The sequence below is a fragment of the Plectropomus leopardus genome, chromosome 20, assembly GCF_008729295.1.
Source record: "Plectropomus leopardus isolate mb chromosome 20, YSFRI_Pleo_2.0, whole genome shotgun sequence".
Lineage (NCBI taxonomy): Eukaryota > Metazoa > Chordata > Actinopteri > Perciformes > Serranidae > Plectropomus > Plectropomus leopardus.
The window spans coordinates 6,621,440-6,640,758 of NC_056482.1; the positions used below are offsets into that span (position 1 = coordinate 6,621,440).

The window sequence follows — 19,319 nt, forward strand, 5'->3', positions numbered from 1 at the left end:
CAGTTTGCCATTTATTTTCCAGAACGGGTTACTCTGTGATATTCAGGAGATTAGGAACAAAATGTTCCTCCTGTAAAGAGAAAAATGGTCTGTGGATATATGGTATAAACCAAAATTATGTACATATTGTCTCATAAGTAACAGCTACTATGTAGAACCTTATTTGAAGTATAATTTAAACAAAAAATGAAGATCCCCTTTTGTTATGTTTAGGAACATGACTGGTAGGTTTAATACCACTCCAGAAGAAGACAGACTTTTTATGTTGGGTGACAAAAAGACTAAGAATGAGGTTCATTTTTTTTTTTTTATTGTTGTACATAGGAAAGATATAAGGGATGTACATGACCTCCATTTATTTTGATTTCTTTTGGGTAGATGAAATTAAAATTTGATTTATGTTTTAGAAGGAAAACCTTTTTTGTGGCAGAGTTTGTTTGTCGGGCCTGGGACAGAAGCACAGTATTCTGTTTTGGTGACTGAACAAAAACATTACATGTATTGTGAATTGAACACCGCAACAATATTGTGATGATGTCTTGTAAATTCATGAGTGTTGGGAACATGTATCTGTGCATAACACAGAATATAGAAATGAAAAAAAAAAAGTTTTATCTCTTAAACTCTTGGTTTTGAAGTTTGCAACTCTGTGTGAAACTCGTGTGAGTCCAGTGTTGCTAAAACCTGCCTGTAAAGTTTTTTTGTCAACCTCATCCTCTCTCACTCCGACCTGTGCTGTAGATTCGCATGGTGAAGGAGAACGATGCCACGGTGAATCCGACCTTCATTGTCAAGCCCGACGGGGGCTCTCAGGGGGATGGCATCTACCTCATTCGTGACCCCAGTGACTTAAAGCTCATGGTGGGTTCACAGGCCAAACAGGCTGTTGTCCAGGAGTACATCCAGAAGCCGTTACTCATCGACAAGCTCAAGTTTGATATCCGCCTCTACGTGCTGTTAAAGTCTCTGGAGCCACTGGAGATCTATATTGCCAAGGAAGGCCTGACACGTTTTTGCACCGAGCCCTACCAGGTAGCCATGACGGTGCTTACAGCAGGGTTCCTTTGAATTTGTTAATTTGGTTTTGATGCCTTGAAACAGATAAGTATTGTTGTTCTCATTTTGATCCTGTAGGAACCAAGCCAGAAGAATCTGAGCCATGTCTTCATGCACTTAACAAACTACTCCCTCAACGTCCACAGCGGCAACTTTGTCCATTCAGACAGCCAGAGCACGGGCAGCAAGCGCACTCTCTCCAGCGTGCTGTACAGGCTGGCAGCTAAAGGCGTGGACATCAAGAAGGTGTGGTCGGACATCATCGCTCTTGTCATCAAGACTTCCATCGCCGTGGTGCCTGAACTTAGAGTCTACTATCAGGCGGACATACCACCTGGAAAACCAGGACCCACTTGCTTCCAGGTGGGTGGTAATATTTACTGCTCCTCCACCTCCTCCTCAGATCTTCTCTCAGAATCATCAGACATTTTCTTTTGTAAAAAGTTCTGTGCTTATGTTAAGTGCAATATTCAAGCCCTGTTTACATGTATATAGATGTTTTTCAAATCTCCTATTTCCCCCTCTGTTTGAAAATACAAAATTCTGTAAACATGACGTTCATTTTTTACAATATCTCCGTCAGTCATTTTACTCCACCGAACGTCAGAGTCGCTGGTGTACCGCTGCCTCCATCAGCTGTTGTGTGAGGTAAAGCAGAGAATATATTCAAATAGAATGTACACCTCAACTGATAGATTTTTTTTAGTTGGGCAAAATAGGCCTATGTTCTGCCGCGGCCCCGTCCACAGTGGTACATTGCTTAACTTCTGTGCCCGTTTTGGGACTGTTTGGGACCACTTTGTGGCCACTTATGAGTAGTGCAACATATGCTTCTTGAATATTTGTATCTATGTCCTTCTTTTGCTTCAGCTTTTGTTTTTGGCCGATAATTTTTTCTGTTGTTAATATCCTCAGCAGGGAAATTTCAATAACACCCAACTCTTATACATGTGGTTATGTCTTTTAATCTTATTTTGTATCCCCATTAATGAGGTCTATTCTCTTTAACACACTTTATTTACTAATTTGTAAAATTGTATTTTTGAACTTGCACCCACATATTTTTTTTTGTATGCATTGCTATTTCATTATTGTGCTTTAATGTTCTTCATGTTCTTAATTTTGGTTATGTCATAAGGCGGCAGGAGAGGGGCTACATGGGTTTCTGACATCTTATTATATTTTAATCCGTAAACCTTTTTATTTGGGAAGTACTTGTGTTTAAGCTTGATTAACCTTTGCCCACACAGATACAAAGTAACCAGAGTCTTGAAAATTCTAACTACCATAGAAGTTTTTGAGAAAAACTTCTGTTTCAGTGACCTAAAACTAAGTTTGCATGTGAATGAGAGGCCAAAAGGCAAAGGAGAATGTCTGTTTTCAAAAATATCTGTATATGTGTGGACAGGGCCTCAGACATTTGACGAGGTCCATTCTAAATAATTTTTATCATTTTTTGTTCAGTGCACGGATCAAGCTTGACAGATGTTCTTGGCACTGTGCGTGACTTGACAGTAGAAAGGCATTTGATGAGTTGAAGTTTATTTTTCAAAAGTGCAAGCAATTGGGCCAAGTGAGCTTTTACATATTTTTGTCAATAGCTTTTCTTTTTCTTTTCATAGACACTTAAAACTGATTTTATTTTTATCTGGCTCTGCTCTCACTGCATGCACAACTAAAGATAATGACCCAATGAGCTAATATGACCCATGTTTGTCATTAACTTTTTTTTTAAGTTTTTTCTAAGTTTTCATCAAAGACGCTCAAAACCAAATTGATTTTCATCTGGGCTTCCTGACAATAACACTCCAGTTTGTATAGAAAGTAATGTGATATGGACGCATTGCAGAACTACATTTTCCACCAACCTCTTGTTCATTTTGACTATTAATTTCCAGCCAGGCCAACAGTTATACAGCTATATGCAGTATATTAACATATATAAAAATGGCAAGACAAAACAATTTAGTGCAGAAAATAAAGTATATTAGTACATTTTCAATGTATGGTGTGCCATGACCACGTCTGGCATAACTATGAAACACATTAATATAATTTTGTGACACAGTCAGATGCAGAATGGAGCTTTTTGTTACATTCTTATTATACAGTCAACTGTATTTTAAAATATATATGCATGATAGTAGGAAATTAAAGATGTTTTTGTGTCTCAGATATTAGGTTTCGACATCCTACTGATGAAGAACCTGAAGCCAGTATTACTCGAGGTCAACTCCAACCCCAGTATGAGAATAGAACATGAACAGGAGGTAAGAGTGACAGACAAAATCACTATTAACATTAGATTATGATCATTTTTATTCACTTTGCCATTAATATGTGTTTTTGTGTTGGTCAGGTGGCGCCTGGAGTTTTTGAATACGTTCCTAGTCCGGTTGATGAAGAGGTCAAAGTTGGGGTGATCAGGGACACTCTGCGCCTTATGGACCCCAGCCACAAGAGACCTTCAGTGTAAGTACACACTGACACGTATGCACTCTTTGTCTGCTGGTCTTAAGAGTCCACTTTTTAAGGACACAATACCTTCCTCTGCCCATCCCTCCTCCAAGCCCGGCTCTGCAACACTCAACAGCTTCCCATAAGCCTGTTAAATGGAAAAATTAAATTCAGCTGAGCCGAGGTGGAAATTCACACTTTACTGTACGAGTCTGGTGGCTCAATCTCTCCGGCTGACCGGCCCTGTGGTGCCTGGCAATAAATCTCCTTTACCATTAGGGTTTGCAGAGTTTTTTTTCCCCTCTTAATCTGTTTTTCTTCTATGACAAGAGGATTTACTGTTTCTATTCCACCGCCATCTCCATTTCTTGCCTCTCTCTCCCTTTTTTCCCTCTCCTCTCCTCACTTCTTTCTTGCCTCCCCGCCAGATTATCTTCTACATCAGATATTTGATCTGCTTTGTTCTGCAAGTGACAGCAATATCTTCTCTGGGATAATACCCACTTAACTATTACATTCATGGCCACTAACACATTGATATAATGCGGCTATAATATGTTTAATCCTCTTCCCTCCCGCATTTCTCTATTTTCAGCAAGAATCAGCAGAACCACATCTTGTACTTGTCCGTGGACGAATTACACTTCAGTATAATGTAGTATACACATTTAGATTCTGTTCTTTTCAACTAATTCCTGTTTACGTACTCTTAGAGACTCCTAATCCTATAATCTAATGTCTCTCATACTTTTTATGATTACTTACACCTCAGGACTTGAGTTAGTGAGATTACTCAAAACCTTTATATCTATATATTTCCATTTCTCCATTTTGAGCTTGAGCAAGTAATCGTTTACTTAATTAGTTTATTGACGGAAAAGTAAGATGCATGTTTTTTTTTTAGAATAAATTAACAGTTTAAGCAGAAAAAAAGTCAACTTATTTCACTCTTCTATTCCAGACACACTCAGGCATTTTATCTCCAAATTTTAAGCCACCTGAAGCCAATTAAGTACTGGACTGAGTATCTATATAAAATATCTCAGTGTGAGAGTGTATTTACAGTCTGCAGTCATGTGGTGAAAAGAGGCTTAAGCCAAGACTGGAGTAAAGTGCATCATGAAGAAAACAAGTTCGCTGATCTTTTTATATGATATACATTGCTTATAGTGTTCAAGAAATAGCAGCACTGTCAAGGACTGGATTTATGATGTGACAAGTTCTAAGTTTGCATATGTCTTTATGTTTGCATTAATATATCCTGACTAAACACGGTGGCTGTGTCTCATATCATTTCTAAACGCCATTGTAATTAGGTTTGCTGCTAGAGTTTGGTTGATGTAAAAAAAAAAAATTCCAATCGGTTTCATGTTAAACCAAACATCAGACTGGACTGATATACCAAAATTTACCACTAGGTGTCATTTTTAAATGACCTGCTGCTCCCAGGTGGAACATAGTAGGACTGAGAGAGCCCATTAATAAGAGTTGAGCAACTCCCATTACTTTTTTTCTGCATTGTTCACATGTTGCCCTGTCTGTTTCTCGGATCACCTGCTTTCATCTGCTTCAAATCCAAAATGGTACCACATTGGCGCAGTTTTAGTTTTCTTTGAGACTAACTCAGCCATGTCTTTTCTTGTCACACCCAAAAAACTCATGAACTTTGTAATAAATAAGCACAACATGTCCATCTTCCATCCTCTCACATCTACTTAAATTTTTATCTTCTCCATGTTGCCACGGGCAGAAAAATTGCAAATGATCTGTCATACAAGTGGCTCCATTAGTCCATTTCTAAACATAATGTGATGTAAATTATGTTTTTACATTACTTATTACTAATGCAATACTAGCTTGTGAAGCACCCTGACTCTATCAGCACAGGTTTGTGATATAGGGTGCTTTCTTAATTTTCCAGAACATGTCAAATGATGACAAATGCCCGTCCAGTTGATTTGCATAAAATTGGTTTAAGCCCATACGCTGGACCGAGCCAGCAAAATCGGATATTGACCCAACTCCTTGTACTGCTTATAAGTGATTGCAGATAGAAAGTGAACCCAAACTAAGGTTGAAAATAAATCAGCCTGTCAACTGAACCTCCTAGTACATTTCTTATCACAAATTTTGTCTATAATATTAAAAAAAACTACAGCCTAAACATCGCAATACATTATCTTCACACAGTACATGATGAAATCAAACTGTAATAACAATCCTGTTGGGTTTTAGAAAATGTGTGCATCCCAAACACAGAGATTTAGTATTCATGTCAGGTTGTGGTTGCAGTGAAGTGTGCTGTCAGCTTTAAAGATGGTGACTGAGTTTTTTTGGGTTTAGGAGGGCAATATGCTAATTACGTCCCATCAAGCTAGTGCTAATGTTTATTAAATTAACCATTAGATATGATATGCTCTGAAAAATGTAATCTTCACTGCGGTCGAAGACACAGGCGCAGATATGGAGCTCATTAATCATTCAGTTCCACAGTGTGTTCTTTGTGTGTTTACATGTACACAAAGGCAGAGCATTACATACATACACATACATGTTTGTCTGGTGGAAAACACACATTCTTCCTCATTGAACGCTACATTAAATTTTGTTCATTATAAATCAAACTACATGTGTAAAAATATCCCATTACAAGTATACGTCCCGCTTTGAAAATCCTGTGCAACTAAAAGTACATTAGTGTCATCTGCAAATGTGCAAGCCAAATTAATGATTCTGCAGAAAACTTCAGAAAAGATTTATTATTTCATATGAATTTATGAGATTGGAAATACAAATGAATCAATGTGTAAGAAGTATTTTATTGCGGCAGCTGGTCGACCTTAAAGGCCCACAAGATAAATCTTGAAGGGGCATGATAGGAGGAAGGGAAAAAAGTAAAAAACTACACAAGTTTGAACTTATTTTTTGGGAGTTTACTCTAATCTTATTATTTATTGACGTTGGAAATATTGTATACAGAGGTGAAGTCCCTCCTCTTCCGGTGTCTCCCATGTTGACCTTATATTATCAAAAATAGGTATGGTAAGTGGCAAAAGACAAATCATTTCTGATCCTGTTTGAATTGTGCCATACATTACACATTTGTCAATTTATTGTATAATTTTGTATTTCAAAATGGTTTCAGTTTCAGAAAGTTTCAGTATGAAACCCAGGCATCATGGCTTTAGTGAGAGAGAAAGTCATAACATCACTTGTGCAACTTGTCTAGTCTTTTTAATTTCACATTTTCACAGTCTTATACTTTGAGTTTTATGATAAACTGTGACTTTCTTGACTTGTCAAACCATCTTTTAAATTGACAAACATCAAATGAATATTTCATGGCAGAATTCAAACAGGATACAAAAAAATCGTCTCTTACCATTAACTACCGTACATATTTTTTCTGAAATAAGGTCCTGTGGTGGTCCACCAGAAAAGGGGGCAACTTTGCCTCTTTATATTTTGCCTAAATGGACCTCAAGCAGTTATTCATATGAAACCATTTGGGAAGTTTAGTGGGAGGATTTTTCTTTACTGGGACTGACAAAAGAGAAATCAACTTTTAACTATTATCTATCCCCAGCTAGATAATAGTTAATGTAAGGGGCCACCCTCAGACAGTGTGGAACCACTGGTTTAATTTTCAGCAATACATTAGAATTCATAAGGTAATCATATATTTATTAATAATCTTATTTGAAAAGAAACGTGTGACTCTGATTTAAGTAGTTGAATAAAAAGTGCAATATTACTCTTTGAAGTGATGTGGAGCAGAAGCATAAAGTAGCATATTGTTTAATCCTCAAGTTAAATACAAGTACTTAAAAACCTAAATATTGTTTCAGTGAATATACTCATTTTTTCCCCACCACTGGCAATACTTAAGTAAAAAAAAACAGCATCAAAGATCCACCTAAGAATGTAAAAAGTGAACAAAGCTAACACCATTAATGCAAGCTTCTTTAAAAATCTGATTGCTTTGATGGAAAATTAAACTCTAACTGATGAAGGTTGATAAGCAAGGGAGATGAAATTTGGCCAACCATTCTGTAATAGAACAAGACAGTCTTTTGATTGGCGTTTTAAACTGCCATTCAATTGCATTGATTTTCACTTAGTTCAGTTGTATTTTAATGGCTAAGGACTTATTTCATTTCTTATTTTTCTTGCCAACTTTCACCATCATTAACCAGCAATCTTGTGGAGTAAAAACAAAATGTTCCTGAGATTGTCATGGTAGGTTAAGTATTTTTGTTTACTGCACAGATGGTGCACCAGTAAGTAAATACACTCGTGTTGTGGTGGCTGACAGCTGTTCTGCAGTGGGATAGATGGGATTCAGTCATTCAGAACGCAAAGGTTGGACCGAAGTCACCCCCGCATGAATTTGACCTGTCAAGATGAAGTAGAGGAGAGTGGGGAACTGACTAGGCACACAATACAAAGGTTCAACCAATAACAAAAGGTCTTGCTATCTAAAGGAGACGGGGTGAGAGCTTATAGAAGAGAGATAAGTGAATATAAAATGGCAGAACAAAGGGGTTAAAAGTAGCCGTTAAAAGAGGGTAGAGGTAAATGGGGAATTATGAGCAGGATGGTGTGATTGTATCAGTGACTCTCAGACATGTTCTTCACGCACCCAGCTCATTAATCCTGTGCATGATGTGTCTGTGGGTGATTTATGAGCCATTATGAGAGGTGTGTGTGAGCGTGGGTGAGAACAAAACGCTGATATTGGTAGGCACACATTTCTTAAAATAGGCTGCAAGGGACATGGTTACAAAAGCATCATCTGCATAAAAAGAAATTAGAAGTGTTGAGGTGGATTGAGTGCAGTCCAAGGTAACTAGTGTAACTAACTGTGTGTCCAAAATTTAGTGTTTTAAAAGTCTGTGTATCACTTTGAAAGCTTTGATTAAATGCTCATTACCCCCAATTTAAACCTGCAAATAACAGATGATTTTTGATCTCACTAAGGGGCAGCTAAAACAAGATAGACATTACATTGACAAGTTTAAGTTAAATATTACATTATACATATTACATATTACATTATTATGGTCATTTCCAAATTAATACTAGTATTGATGATTTCTAGTAGAACATTTTTCCGTTCTTTAATGATAACTTTGTCATACTGTCTGTATTTTAAAACCTGTATCCACTGTCTGTGTGAGATGCTCTGTTTTAGCACCTGTCTCTTTAGGCCCCCTTCTTGAAAAAACCCAGTCTGCTCTGTTTGGTGAGTGTTTGAACGTCTCTCATATCACGGCATTGCTACACCGATGACAGTAACAGAGAATAGCCTGCCAATGACTTTAACGGAGCATAGTGGCACTCTCTAACATTAAAAACCACCAGTAATGCTTCTTAAAACAACCTGACATGTTCCAGCAGAAAACTAATCCAAAAAGGGGAGAAATATGCAATGTGGTGATGTTAGCATGTAGCTACATGTAGCAGTGCACTTGTTGCCGGGGAATGACTTTAGAAGAGAATAGCTGCTAAAGCTTCTAAACACAACTGGACATTTTCCAGCAGGAATATGATCTAAAATCGGGGAGAAATTTAATTTCAACCAATTCCATGTTTTCTTGACGTGAGCATATTAGCATGTAGATTCATGTACTTTAGCAGCGTAGACTACTTAAAATGAACACTTGCAGTAGCGGGCCTGGAGCAGATAACCTAACAAAGAAATCTGGCACACTACGACATCATTCTGTAGCCAGAGTTCACCTCAGTATTTGAAACTTTGGCCATTGTATATGAACATCTAATGTTGTAACACTGTTTTTAAGACACAAAACACATGAATCCATAAAAGGTCCCTTTCAAGCAAACTGTACTTTTTTACACACCCAGCAGTTACAGAGCCTCATTATCACTCATTTGGAGTTGTATTTCTGGCCACCTGGTGAATGTAGGTCCAACAATCACTCTGTTTTAGGTCAGGTTTTTCTTCAACTCCTAAAGAAAATATGTCTCTTCATTTACTAAATTCTCCACTATGTCCACCAGCTAGTCCCTAACTGTGTCTGTCCTCTATTTGGTGTTGAGGAGTCAGTGTACAGTGGGTATTTTGGAGCTTTTTTTGCTGAAAACAGTTGCCTGCTGCATCCAAAAATAGCACAAAGAGTGGTGAGAGTGAACCAGAAGTTGCAGTAATGAGGTGAAACTGGATATAAAACTCTATGAAAGCAGAAAGTAGCTGCAGATTTGGATGATAATTCTCTGCAACTTCATTACCAGAAGTGACCCCTTTCACATTATCACATTTTCACATTATGTGATACATTATTAAAGTTAATTATAGCTACTTGAGTTTTGTGACTTTTGAGATGTGGACAGAAACAAGTGAGTTTTCTTTTTTAATCATTCAAACTTTGTGTGTGTGTGTGTGTGCGTGTGTGCGTGCGTGTGCGTGTGTGTGTGTTTCGGTATGTCTCATGCTTTAAGAATAGCTTAGGCAGTGAAGTCAGATTTCTGACTTGAACATAAGCGTGTAGAATCTTTTGATTTCTTTTCATTGGCACCCATCTAAGCCTCTTTTCTAACAGTGTGTAAAAGCTTGGAAGATTTATTCACCAGGAGGCCAAAAATAGCATTTATGCTGGGTAATGACAGCTAAATTAGGCCTGGCCCTCCTCGCGTCCACTCAGCTAACATTTGGCACCAGGCCCTCTGTATGTCTTTTTAATAACCTGCCATTCTTCACCTTTTACCCTCTCGCTTCGCCTTCATCATTTTCTCCTCTCTGTCTGCTGGGAATGTTTGTCGACATTCCCCTCACTGTGTGTCTGGCTGTCAGCTCCTGTTGAAGACGTGTCCGTTTTTAGCCGAGCCTGTCCTGTCGAAATACATGTGGGTGGTGTCCTTCTGGCTGCCGAGGGATGATTGATTCTATTAAACATTCAGCGGTGCTCTCTCAGTGCCATTCACACTGCTTACTAATTCATGGAGCAAGGAACTGCCTCATAAAAGTCAGCGGCACTGTATCCCCTTGACAGGATGGTACCTTTTTTTGCTTCTCTGTGAAGCCTGTGTGTTGACCGTAGGAGTTGTCTTTAAAGGCCCTAAACACCCACATTGGTGTTTTCACTTGTTCCGGCTGATGAGACCTCTGCTCAGGTTGCTATGGTGGGAATTATTTGAGGTCACTGCACCCCATGAAGAACTAAGAGTGATAAAGGTGTAATTGGCCCACCAGTAACAGGTGCAGCAAGGCTAACAGGAGAGAGATGGAGATGTCAGTCAAGCACAGTGTGTACACGCCCACACATTCCTGAGGGTAAAAACAGCAGAATGCATTACTCCTCTTCATTTTATCTGAGAAGGAGGCAAATCCCTCGGGAGAAGCACAGTGGGATGGCTGGAGGCGAGAGACAGGCAGCGAGTGCGGAGGGCAGCGTTCAAATTAACAAATTCTGACCTAAAAGAGGCGGAAAGTAGTGGATGGTAACCGCTCATAACTGGCACTCATCATATATTTATTGTAAATACATCAAATTAATTTCATAAGGGGCTCAGATTGCTACAACAGCAGTAAACTGCATCTAAATTTATGCTTTGATTCTTTGGATTTTGAATCTGAAATCTTCTGAGCTGTACAGTTTGAGCCCATTTTTGAGCCGCATGACTCATTTTAGAGCCCAACCAAATTTCAGCCTCATCGAACGTTGTTTGCCATGCAGTGTATGGGCAGGAGCGATGACTGATCATTGCCCAATCATCTGCTCGATCATCTGCTCCCTACCGGCCATTTCAACAGTTAGATGAATCTCTGACATGTCAGAAAATGTTGTCAGTTGATTCCCTATTATCAGTGCCTTTTTTTGTCACAGGGCCTGTGCAAAGTAGGAAACAGAGTGTCATGCCCTTTGTTATGAGTGTCCTGCCATGGTGACGCACACAAAAAAAAACTGTGGTTTAGTTAATTTAAGAATTTAATAATCTAACTGCGCTTGGGATAAATTATTGTTTATAAACATTTTTGGAGGCTTTTGATAGTCTGAAGCGCCGCCCTGATGGGAGCACTTCATATCGGGGATGCAGAGGATGTGATGGATCATTTACTATGTCATGGGTTTTTTTTTTTGGGGGGGGGGGGTTTCCTGATGATTTTACTGGCTGTACTCACCACTCTTGTCAATTTCCTTTTACACTTGACATCCAAGTGCTCATACCATGCAACCATGTTAAACAACAAAATACTTTCTACCAGATTCTTGTACACCATTTCAAGAGTCTTTTGACTAACCCCAGAGTGATTTAGCTTCCTGAGTAGGTATAGCCTCTGCATAGCTGTGTCATATAATAATATATATAAAATATAATCTGTGTTCTCTATAAATTTGAGGTGACTATCAATATAAATTCCTAAATATTTAAAACAATTAACCATTTCAACAGGTTGCCCCATAATGGTTAGGGGTTGACATGAGTCAGGAATCTCTTGTTACTAGATATAGCCCTTTCTTTAGTTTTACTAATGTTAATCTCCACAGCACTCAATAGACACCAGTTCTGGAGGGAAGCTACATGATTAATGTACTTACTCTCTCCTGTAGTGTCCCCTACATGTAAGAAGCCAACAAGTGCCATATCATCAGCATATTTAAATAAGCTAAAGTCTGAGTCTTGGAGTCGAAACTCATTCGTATACACTGAAAAATAATAAAGGTGACAAAACGGTACCTTGAGGTGCACCTGTATTTAAAATTGTCAGTTCTGATGCATTACCATCAAAGATTACTCTTTGTGAGCAGTCAGACAAAGAAAATCTCTAATCCAAAAAATTAGACCAACCTTCACCTCAAAATCGGACAACCTTTTTAGGATAATATGTGAGTTATCCAATTGAGTTAAACGTGGAACTAAAATCGATAAATAACACTCTAGTGAGTTGTATGTCGCAGATCTTTGGTCACAGTCAGTTAAAGTTATAGTTGCATCATCAGTTCCTCTTAATCTTTTATATGCAAACTGGAGAATGTCAAGATGACAGGCCAGAGCTGATATAGGTGCTTAGATAGAAGTCTTTCCATACATTTGGACAAAACAGAAGTAAGTGCTATTGGTCTAAAATCATTAAAAAGGCTTGCCTTTGGTTTTTTGGGAATGGGCACTATGTTGGGCATCTTCCAGGAGATAGGTACAGTGCATTTGTCCAGCAAGAGCTGAAACAATTTGGTGATAACAACTGTCAGCTGAGGTGCACAATCTTTGAGTACTTTTGGCTTGATGCTGGCAAGACTAGTTACTATTTCATGCTCTGTAAGAACTACTGAGGCATACATAGGAATTTTACTGCAAACCATGTCACTTTCTGTATTAAAATCTCCTTTTATCAAACCTGCTATAAAATATTTAAATCATTTACAAAAGAGGGGTTGTTCATATGAGTATGTTTCTGTTTCCTGCTCTCTCTGCCCATCATAGAATTAAGACCTTCCTATGCCTACTTAGCATTACCCTGACAAAACCGGCTCTCAACTTTGTCTTTATATTCTAATTTTGCTTTCTTAATTTTAGATCTAAGTTCCCTCCTTTTTTCTCTGGCCAAATCAGTATCACCCATAAGAAATGCATATTTTCTTGTTCAGACACACTTTGATAGCTTTGGATACCCATGGCCTATTATTTGGGAATATTCAGATCTTTTTTGTCTGTACACAATTGCTTTCACAAAACATTATAATGAGGTTATGGTTTCAGTCAAAAAACAGTTGCCAATCTGTGTCATCAAAACAGTCTCTTAGCTCTTCTTTTCTTTTCTCAGTCCACAGTTTGATCTCCTTACTCACAGGTTTCTGTCACTTCACAGTCTATGGTTAAGCAATGTTTCTCATTCTGCATATATTGACCGATATAAACAAGAGACATGTTGGCAAAAATGCATGATTGTAAACCATATTGGTGTAACAAAGCAAACAAATTTCTCTCTGCCTCGCAGCTTTCAAACAAATCTTTATTGACAGTTGTCAATAGCCAGAACGGTGCACTGGGGCTAACAGTTCGTTTTATTTTCTGTTTCGGCAATTGGACCATACGTTGTGAGCATATAAATCGTGAGCTTTGGCCTTACATTTACCTTAGGGAGTTGGAATTGCACAGTGTATGATAAGCTGTAAAGGGGCCCTGGGAATTGTTTTGTCCTCTTGTGACACTATGAAGCAGTACTTTGATGAATTGGTCACTGCTCTATTTTTGTAACTTGTAGATGATAACAAACAAGTTTGAGCATGGCGGTGATGTGAGACACATTTCTACCAATGGTTTTACTCCATAGCACTCATCAACAGGTGGCGATAACGTGCCAGTAAACATAGCAATATGCCAGAAAAAAGCATGGAAGAAGAGGATAGCAAGCTAGCAAATATGGATGTAAACAACAAGAGTTTAAAGTTGTTTTTCATTTTGGCCTTGCAAATCTTTTGTGAGGGAGGAAATGTATTCAGAATGTGTTTTTTAGCACGTGACAATGCCTTTGGAGAGAAACCCTGAATCTTAGCAGGATTTTGTTTGGTGGGAGACTCCTGAGGGCAGTGGTGTCTTTAGGCCTGGGGCATCCAAGTCTACAGCCCTGAAAGTTTTATACGTAGCCCCGAAAATAAATATGTAGGCTAAAGGTCTACATATTTATTTTCCTATATTTCAAAAGTAAGAATAGGCCTCATAATAATTTTAAAAAATCTGATTATCATTTCATTCATACTTTTACTTGAATAACATAAATACACACGTTTAACTATTTTTTCAGTGTATTTTTAATAATAGCAGTTATTGAGTATTCTGTTTTCTACTCAATACTAATTACTAACAAGTAAAAGCGTCAAAATAGAGGTTGTTCATCAAAAATATTTCCCTGGGAGGATCCCCCTGGACCCCCCATAGCGGTTGGGGCTAAGCCCCTAATGTCCTTAAATGTTAGAAACGCCCCTGTCTCAGAGTACCTTTTTTAAATTTTATTGGATGTAGTGGTTCAAATTCCTCTAATAGAAAAAGTCACCTTAAGAGTGTTTGGCGCTCAGAAATGTATTTCTGACTAAGCAGGTGTTCATTTTGTACTGATTGTGAAAGAGGGCATGACATGACTTAAAATTCTGACTGTAGCTACTTCTCCACAATCACCCCACAATGCAGCAATTTTTCTGAAGGCTCCCTGTGCATTTGCAAAGCTTTTTCTTTTTCATTTTTTTGCTTTACTTTTTTATTTGCATGGAACTCCTATCTTACCACCTTTGTGCCACAGATGACTGACAGGCTGAATCTATGATTGATGGATTTTTGAGGGTCAAGATAAATAACTGACATAAGTGCTTTTATATTTCTGCCTCATCAACATTCAGAGAGTCAAACATGATGGCAGTAATTAACCTCTAAAAGCAGAATTTGTCCACCATCAGCAGTCGCAGTTAGATTGGCAATGTGGGTCTTTTTCCAAGTGCAGGCTTTCGTTGACTAATGTCCTGTACAGAATAAAACCACTGCAGAGATCCACTGTAGCTTTTCAAGAGACATCTCCTGGGTATGCAGTGTTTTATGAGTCACAGTGCTGATCCCTTTAGAAGTCCACTTCCTTTCTGTGCTCTGTTTTACTGAAATATCCAAACTTGGTGGGAAATATAACATTTTTCCCTCATAAGGATTCAGAACTGATATCTAAATGCAAAACCCGTAGCATGTATATATTTATCATGCTTGCTGATGCATTTTATGTTGTGGATGTAAGCACAGACAGTTAAAAGGCTGTGAGAGAAGAAAGTGAAAAGAGTTATTTATCTTTCATACAACATTATTCTTCCCGTTTTCCCTGCCAAGTCATGCTATAAGTGCAGACTCAAATGAAAATCTTGGCGCATTTATCTACCTCAGTTGATCTTTAACTCAGCTGACAGGAGCTCTCTGGGTTGGCCGTACGTTCTCGCGCATCAGTCCTGCAGGGCTCGAAGGCCATTACTCAGCCCTGCTGCTGGACAGCACAAAAAGCACTGAATGTAGGGACTTTTTTGTCTTTAAATCTCCAGAGCTTCCGGTTAAATGCTCCTCATTTAAAATGTATAATAATCTGGGGCACCTGGTGGCTCAGTGGATAGAGCTGGCATCCCATGTACAGAGGCCGTGTCCTCACCGCAGCGGCTGCAGGTTCAACTCCAGCCTTGGCCCTTTGCTGCATGTCATCCCCTCTCTTTCTCCCCCCTTTCAATTAAAGGCAAAAACACCCAAAAAATATCTTTTAAAAAAGTGTAATAATCTGTTGTTTTTGTTTCTCTACTTTTTCTTGACTTTAGTTCCCAGCTGAGGGCTGGTGGGCTTGAACACGGGGAGGAGATCCCCATGGAGGCGGAGACACAAGAGAGGAGCCCGGATGAAGGAGCTCTGCCCTCGCTGTGTCTTAAGCAGGTCTACCCAAAATACACCAAACAGTTCAACTACCTGCGGCTGGTGGAGCGAATCGCAACACTGTTCATCCGCTTCCTCGGGGTCAAGGGCAACATGCGCCTGGGCCCCACTGCCTTCAGAACCTTCATCAGGTACAAAACTTAATTAAGTTTTCAAATTTGGCACAAATGTCCACTTGGACGTAACAATGAAATTATAAGATTTTAGCGGTCAAAATCAAGGTCATCGTGACCTTGTCTGTCTCATATTTGTGAATGCTATATATCAAGAATGCTTTGAGGGATTTTTTTTCAGATTTGTTCAATGTGAACCTGGACTCAAGGATGAGCTAATTAGATTTTGGTGGTCAAAGGTCAACGTCACCATGACCTTGCATCTATCTCATTCTCTTGAGCGTGATATCTCAAGAACACCTTGAGGGAATTTCTTCAAATTTGGCACAAACCTCTCCTTAGACTCAAGGATAAACTGATCAGATATTGGGAACGAAAGGTCGCTGTGACCTTGTGTCCATCTCATTTTGTGACCACAATATCTCAAGAAGGTCTTGAGGGAATTTTCTAAAATTTGGCATTATAGTCCACTTAGATTCAATAATATACTGATAAGAATTTGGTGGTCAAAGGTCAAAGGTCAAAGTCACTGTGACCTCACAAAACATGTTTTTTGACTATTACTCAGAAATTCAGCAGAGAGCTATGACAGTCAGTGCATATCAATAATACTAGCACTATGATGTTCCAGTAACAAGTGTAGTAGTGGCTTTATATATATATATAGAGCCACTACTATATATATATATATATATATATTATATATAAAGCCACTACTACACTTACACAAAAAAATGTGTGTATATATTTTTGTTTTATATATATATATTATGTGTATATATATATATAATATTTAAAATATATATACACAGTTTTTTTGTGATTGCACCCCATATTTTTCATTAATTTGATGATATACTGTTCTCTTGTTGCTGTAGCAGCCAAGAAAACCTTTGCAGTAAGCATCTCTGATGTGTCCTGATTTTTCAAATTATGTCCCCAAAGGAAAAATTTTTCAGCATCTGTATTATCTGATAAGATAAAGTTATCACTTTCAGTCTGTTCATCTCACTTCAATTCATTTTATTGCAGCGAATTGCATGTAGTGCTCTGAAAAAAAAAAAGATTTTATTTAATTTAATTTGTGTAATGTTCTACAATTAAAAAATTATTACTCAGGGTCCGTGTATCTATATAATACTGCCAAGCAAAAATATCGCAATACTATGCCATAACAGTTTTTCCCCCACCCCTAATATTACCCAACTTTAAATATGACATAAAATTTGTTTGATGCTTTTAGGACCTGTAAGCTGAGCAACAGTAACTTCTCCATGGCTTCAGTGGACATCCTCTACATCGACATCACACGTCGCTGGTCAGGAACGATGCCTGATTCTAGAGAAGCAGGTAACACACGCATGCGCGTGCGCGCACACACACACAGCTGCACACACACACACACACACACACACACACACAACACACACACACACACACGCAAGAACATGCAAAAACAAGCCCCACAGAGAAACAACATGCAGAGGACAGAAAACTAGGTATCCTTGAGACTCGCAGCAAATAATGTGCTTGGAGATAATAGCTTGTCATTCTTTGTCAGATTCCCTCTGACACTGCGCTACCGTAATTGAAATGAGCTGAGATCACAATGTGACAGCGAAGAGACTATCCGACATGAATTATTCAGACATTGCACCTTGCGAGGAATGTTTGCGAGGCGAAGCGGATGGATGGAGATCACATGGCCCAGGATGGAAGGGTCTGTACAGAGGAGATTGTGAGCTGAATTTAGAATGAGCTCATACGTATTCAGGAAACTGAAGTGTCAGGGTATGTTATTTCTGCGTGTGCGCTTTGGAGGATTTGTGGGGAACCAAGCGGTGGCATAAAACCCTTATTAACAAATTATTTTTCATGTTTGTTTTAAATATTCAGCAAAGGTCTTTAACAGACACATGTAGGAATTTATTAAAAATCTTGCCCGTACAAGACTCTCCTGGTGATCTTGAACAATGTTGAGTATTCATAGAAAAATGACCTACCAACTCTCACTACTGTAGGTCCATGGTATCTTGATTTTTTTTCAATTCAGCTTTTTGCACAGTTCCTGTTCTAGGTCAAGGCTGCAATAAAAATATTACCTGTGGGTGAAAATTCAGATCATGCTCTTGTTTTCTGATCAGTTTCTTGTTTTTTTATTTATTCTGTGACCTTCAGTCACTCTGCCCTTGGCAAGATTAAAAAAAAAAAAAAAAAAGATTACATGATAAAGTGATGACAACATTCCCTCTCATCATTTTTATCTTTCTAAAGCAGCAGTAGCTTGGTGGCGTATTGAACTGTTTTATCGCTTAATCGCTTAATATCGCTGTGTCTCCATATACAAGTATACAGCCTTGGTTCCATTTACTGATGACTGAAGTTGGCTAAATGGCTAATGGTTGATAGAAATAGGGAAGAGAAGGTGGAAGGTGGTCTATTGCACACAAAGTTTCTGTAAGTTAATAGTAACTTGGAACTTTACACTGCCCTGCAAAGGCAAAATGCAGTAAATACCCTAACACTCTTATTAAATCAATCAATCAGTTTTTTTTTTACACCAGCCAGCCAAACGTGTTATGTTGTGGTTTAGTTGTATTACATTTCATGTAATGCCCTCTTAGGAAGGAATTGTTTATAGATTAAAAACCATGACCACTGATGTGACCTTTGACTGCAGAAATGCAGGTAATGTACTTTGCTGCCTTTGGATAGCCTTAAACAATGAAAATACTATTGCAAAGGCAAAGAGCAGTATCTACAAACAGAATGTGTTCATCTAACTTTCTTGTTGTGTTTCTAACTACAGTCTGATTGTTTTTAATATTTTTATTTGCAAGGTGTGAATATTGAAATTGCTCAATAGTCAACCTCTTCTCCTCTTCACTTGCTTCTGCTGGTGTATTTTTGAGTAGTTTCCTCATGTACTGCAAAAAAATCATGATAGATGAATGTGATTTTCTTTTAATATTTAGCCTAATTAACCTATTATTTTCGAATATTTAAATAGGTGCTATTGCTGTTTTTTCCATATAGCTTTAGTTAAACCCCATTGAAACACTCTACCTATTTGTGAAAAAAGAAAAAAAAAAAAAAAAAAAAAAACGATTTGGGAAGATGGACTCTGGCAATTAAAAAGCAGATCATTGCAGGAATTCTTTACCTATTAAAAATGACAGATTAAAATGCCCTATTTTTTTGGTAAATTTCCTGATTATTATTTAACTGAAAGCTATAATCATACACACAGTTGTATCCATGTTTTTTATTAAGTGTTTTCGCATG

General features: G+C 38.2%; 1 protein-coding gene across 1 annotated transcript in view; it reads left to right on the plus strand.

Annotated features, from left to right (window-relative positions):
- Positions 1–19,319, plus strand: part of ttll11 (tubulin tyrosine ligase-like family, member 11) — a 38,869-nt gene that overhangs the window by 17,197 nt on the left and 2,353 nt on the right. The window contains exons 4-9 of the mRNA XM_042509191.1: positions 742–1,032; positions 1,135–1,419; positions 3,231–3,326; positions 3,416–3,528; positions 15,810–16,052; positions 17,278–17,384. Coding sequence (XP_042365125.1) covers positions 742–1,032; positions 1,135–1,419; positions 3,231–3,326; positions 3,416–3,528; positions 15,810–16,052; positions 17,278–17,384 — 1,135 coding nt within the window. The remainder of the gene's footprint in view (positions 1–741; positions 1,033–1,134; positions 1,420–3,230; positions 3,327–3,415; positions 3,529–15,809; positions 16,053–17,277; positions 17,385–19,319) is intronic.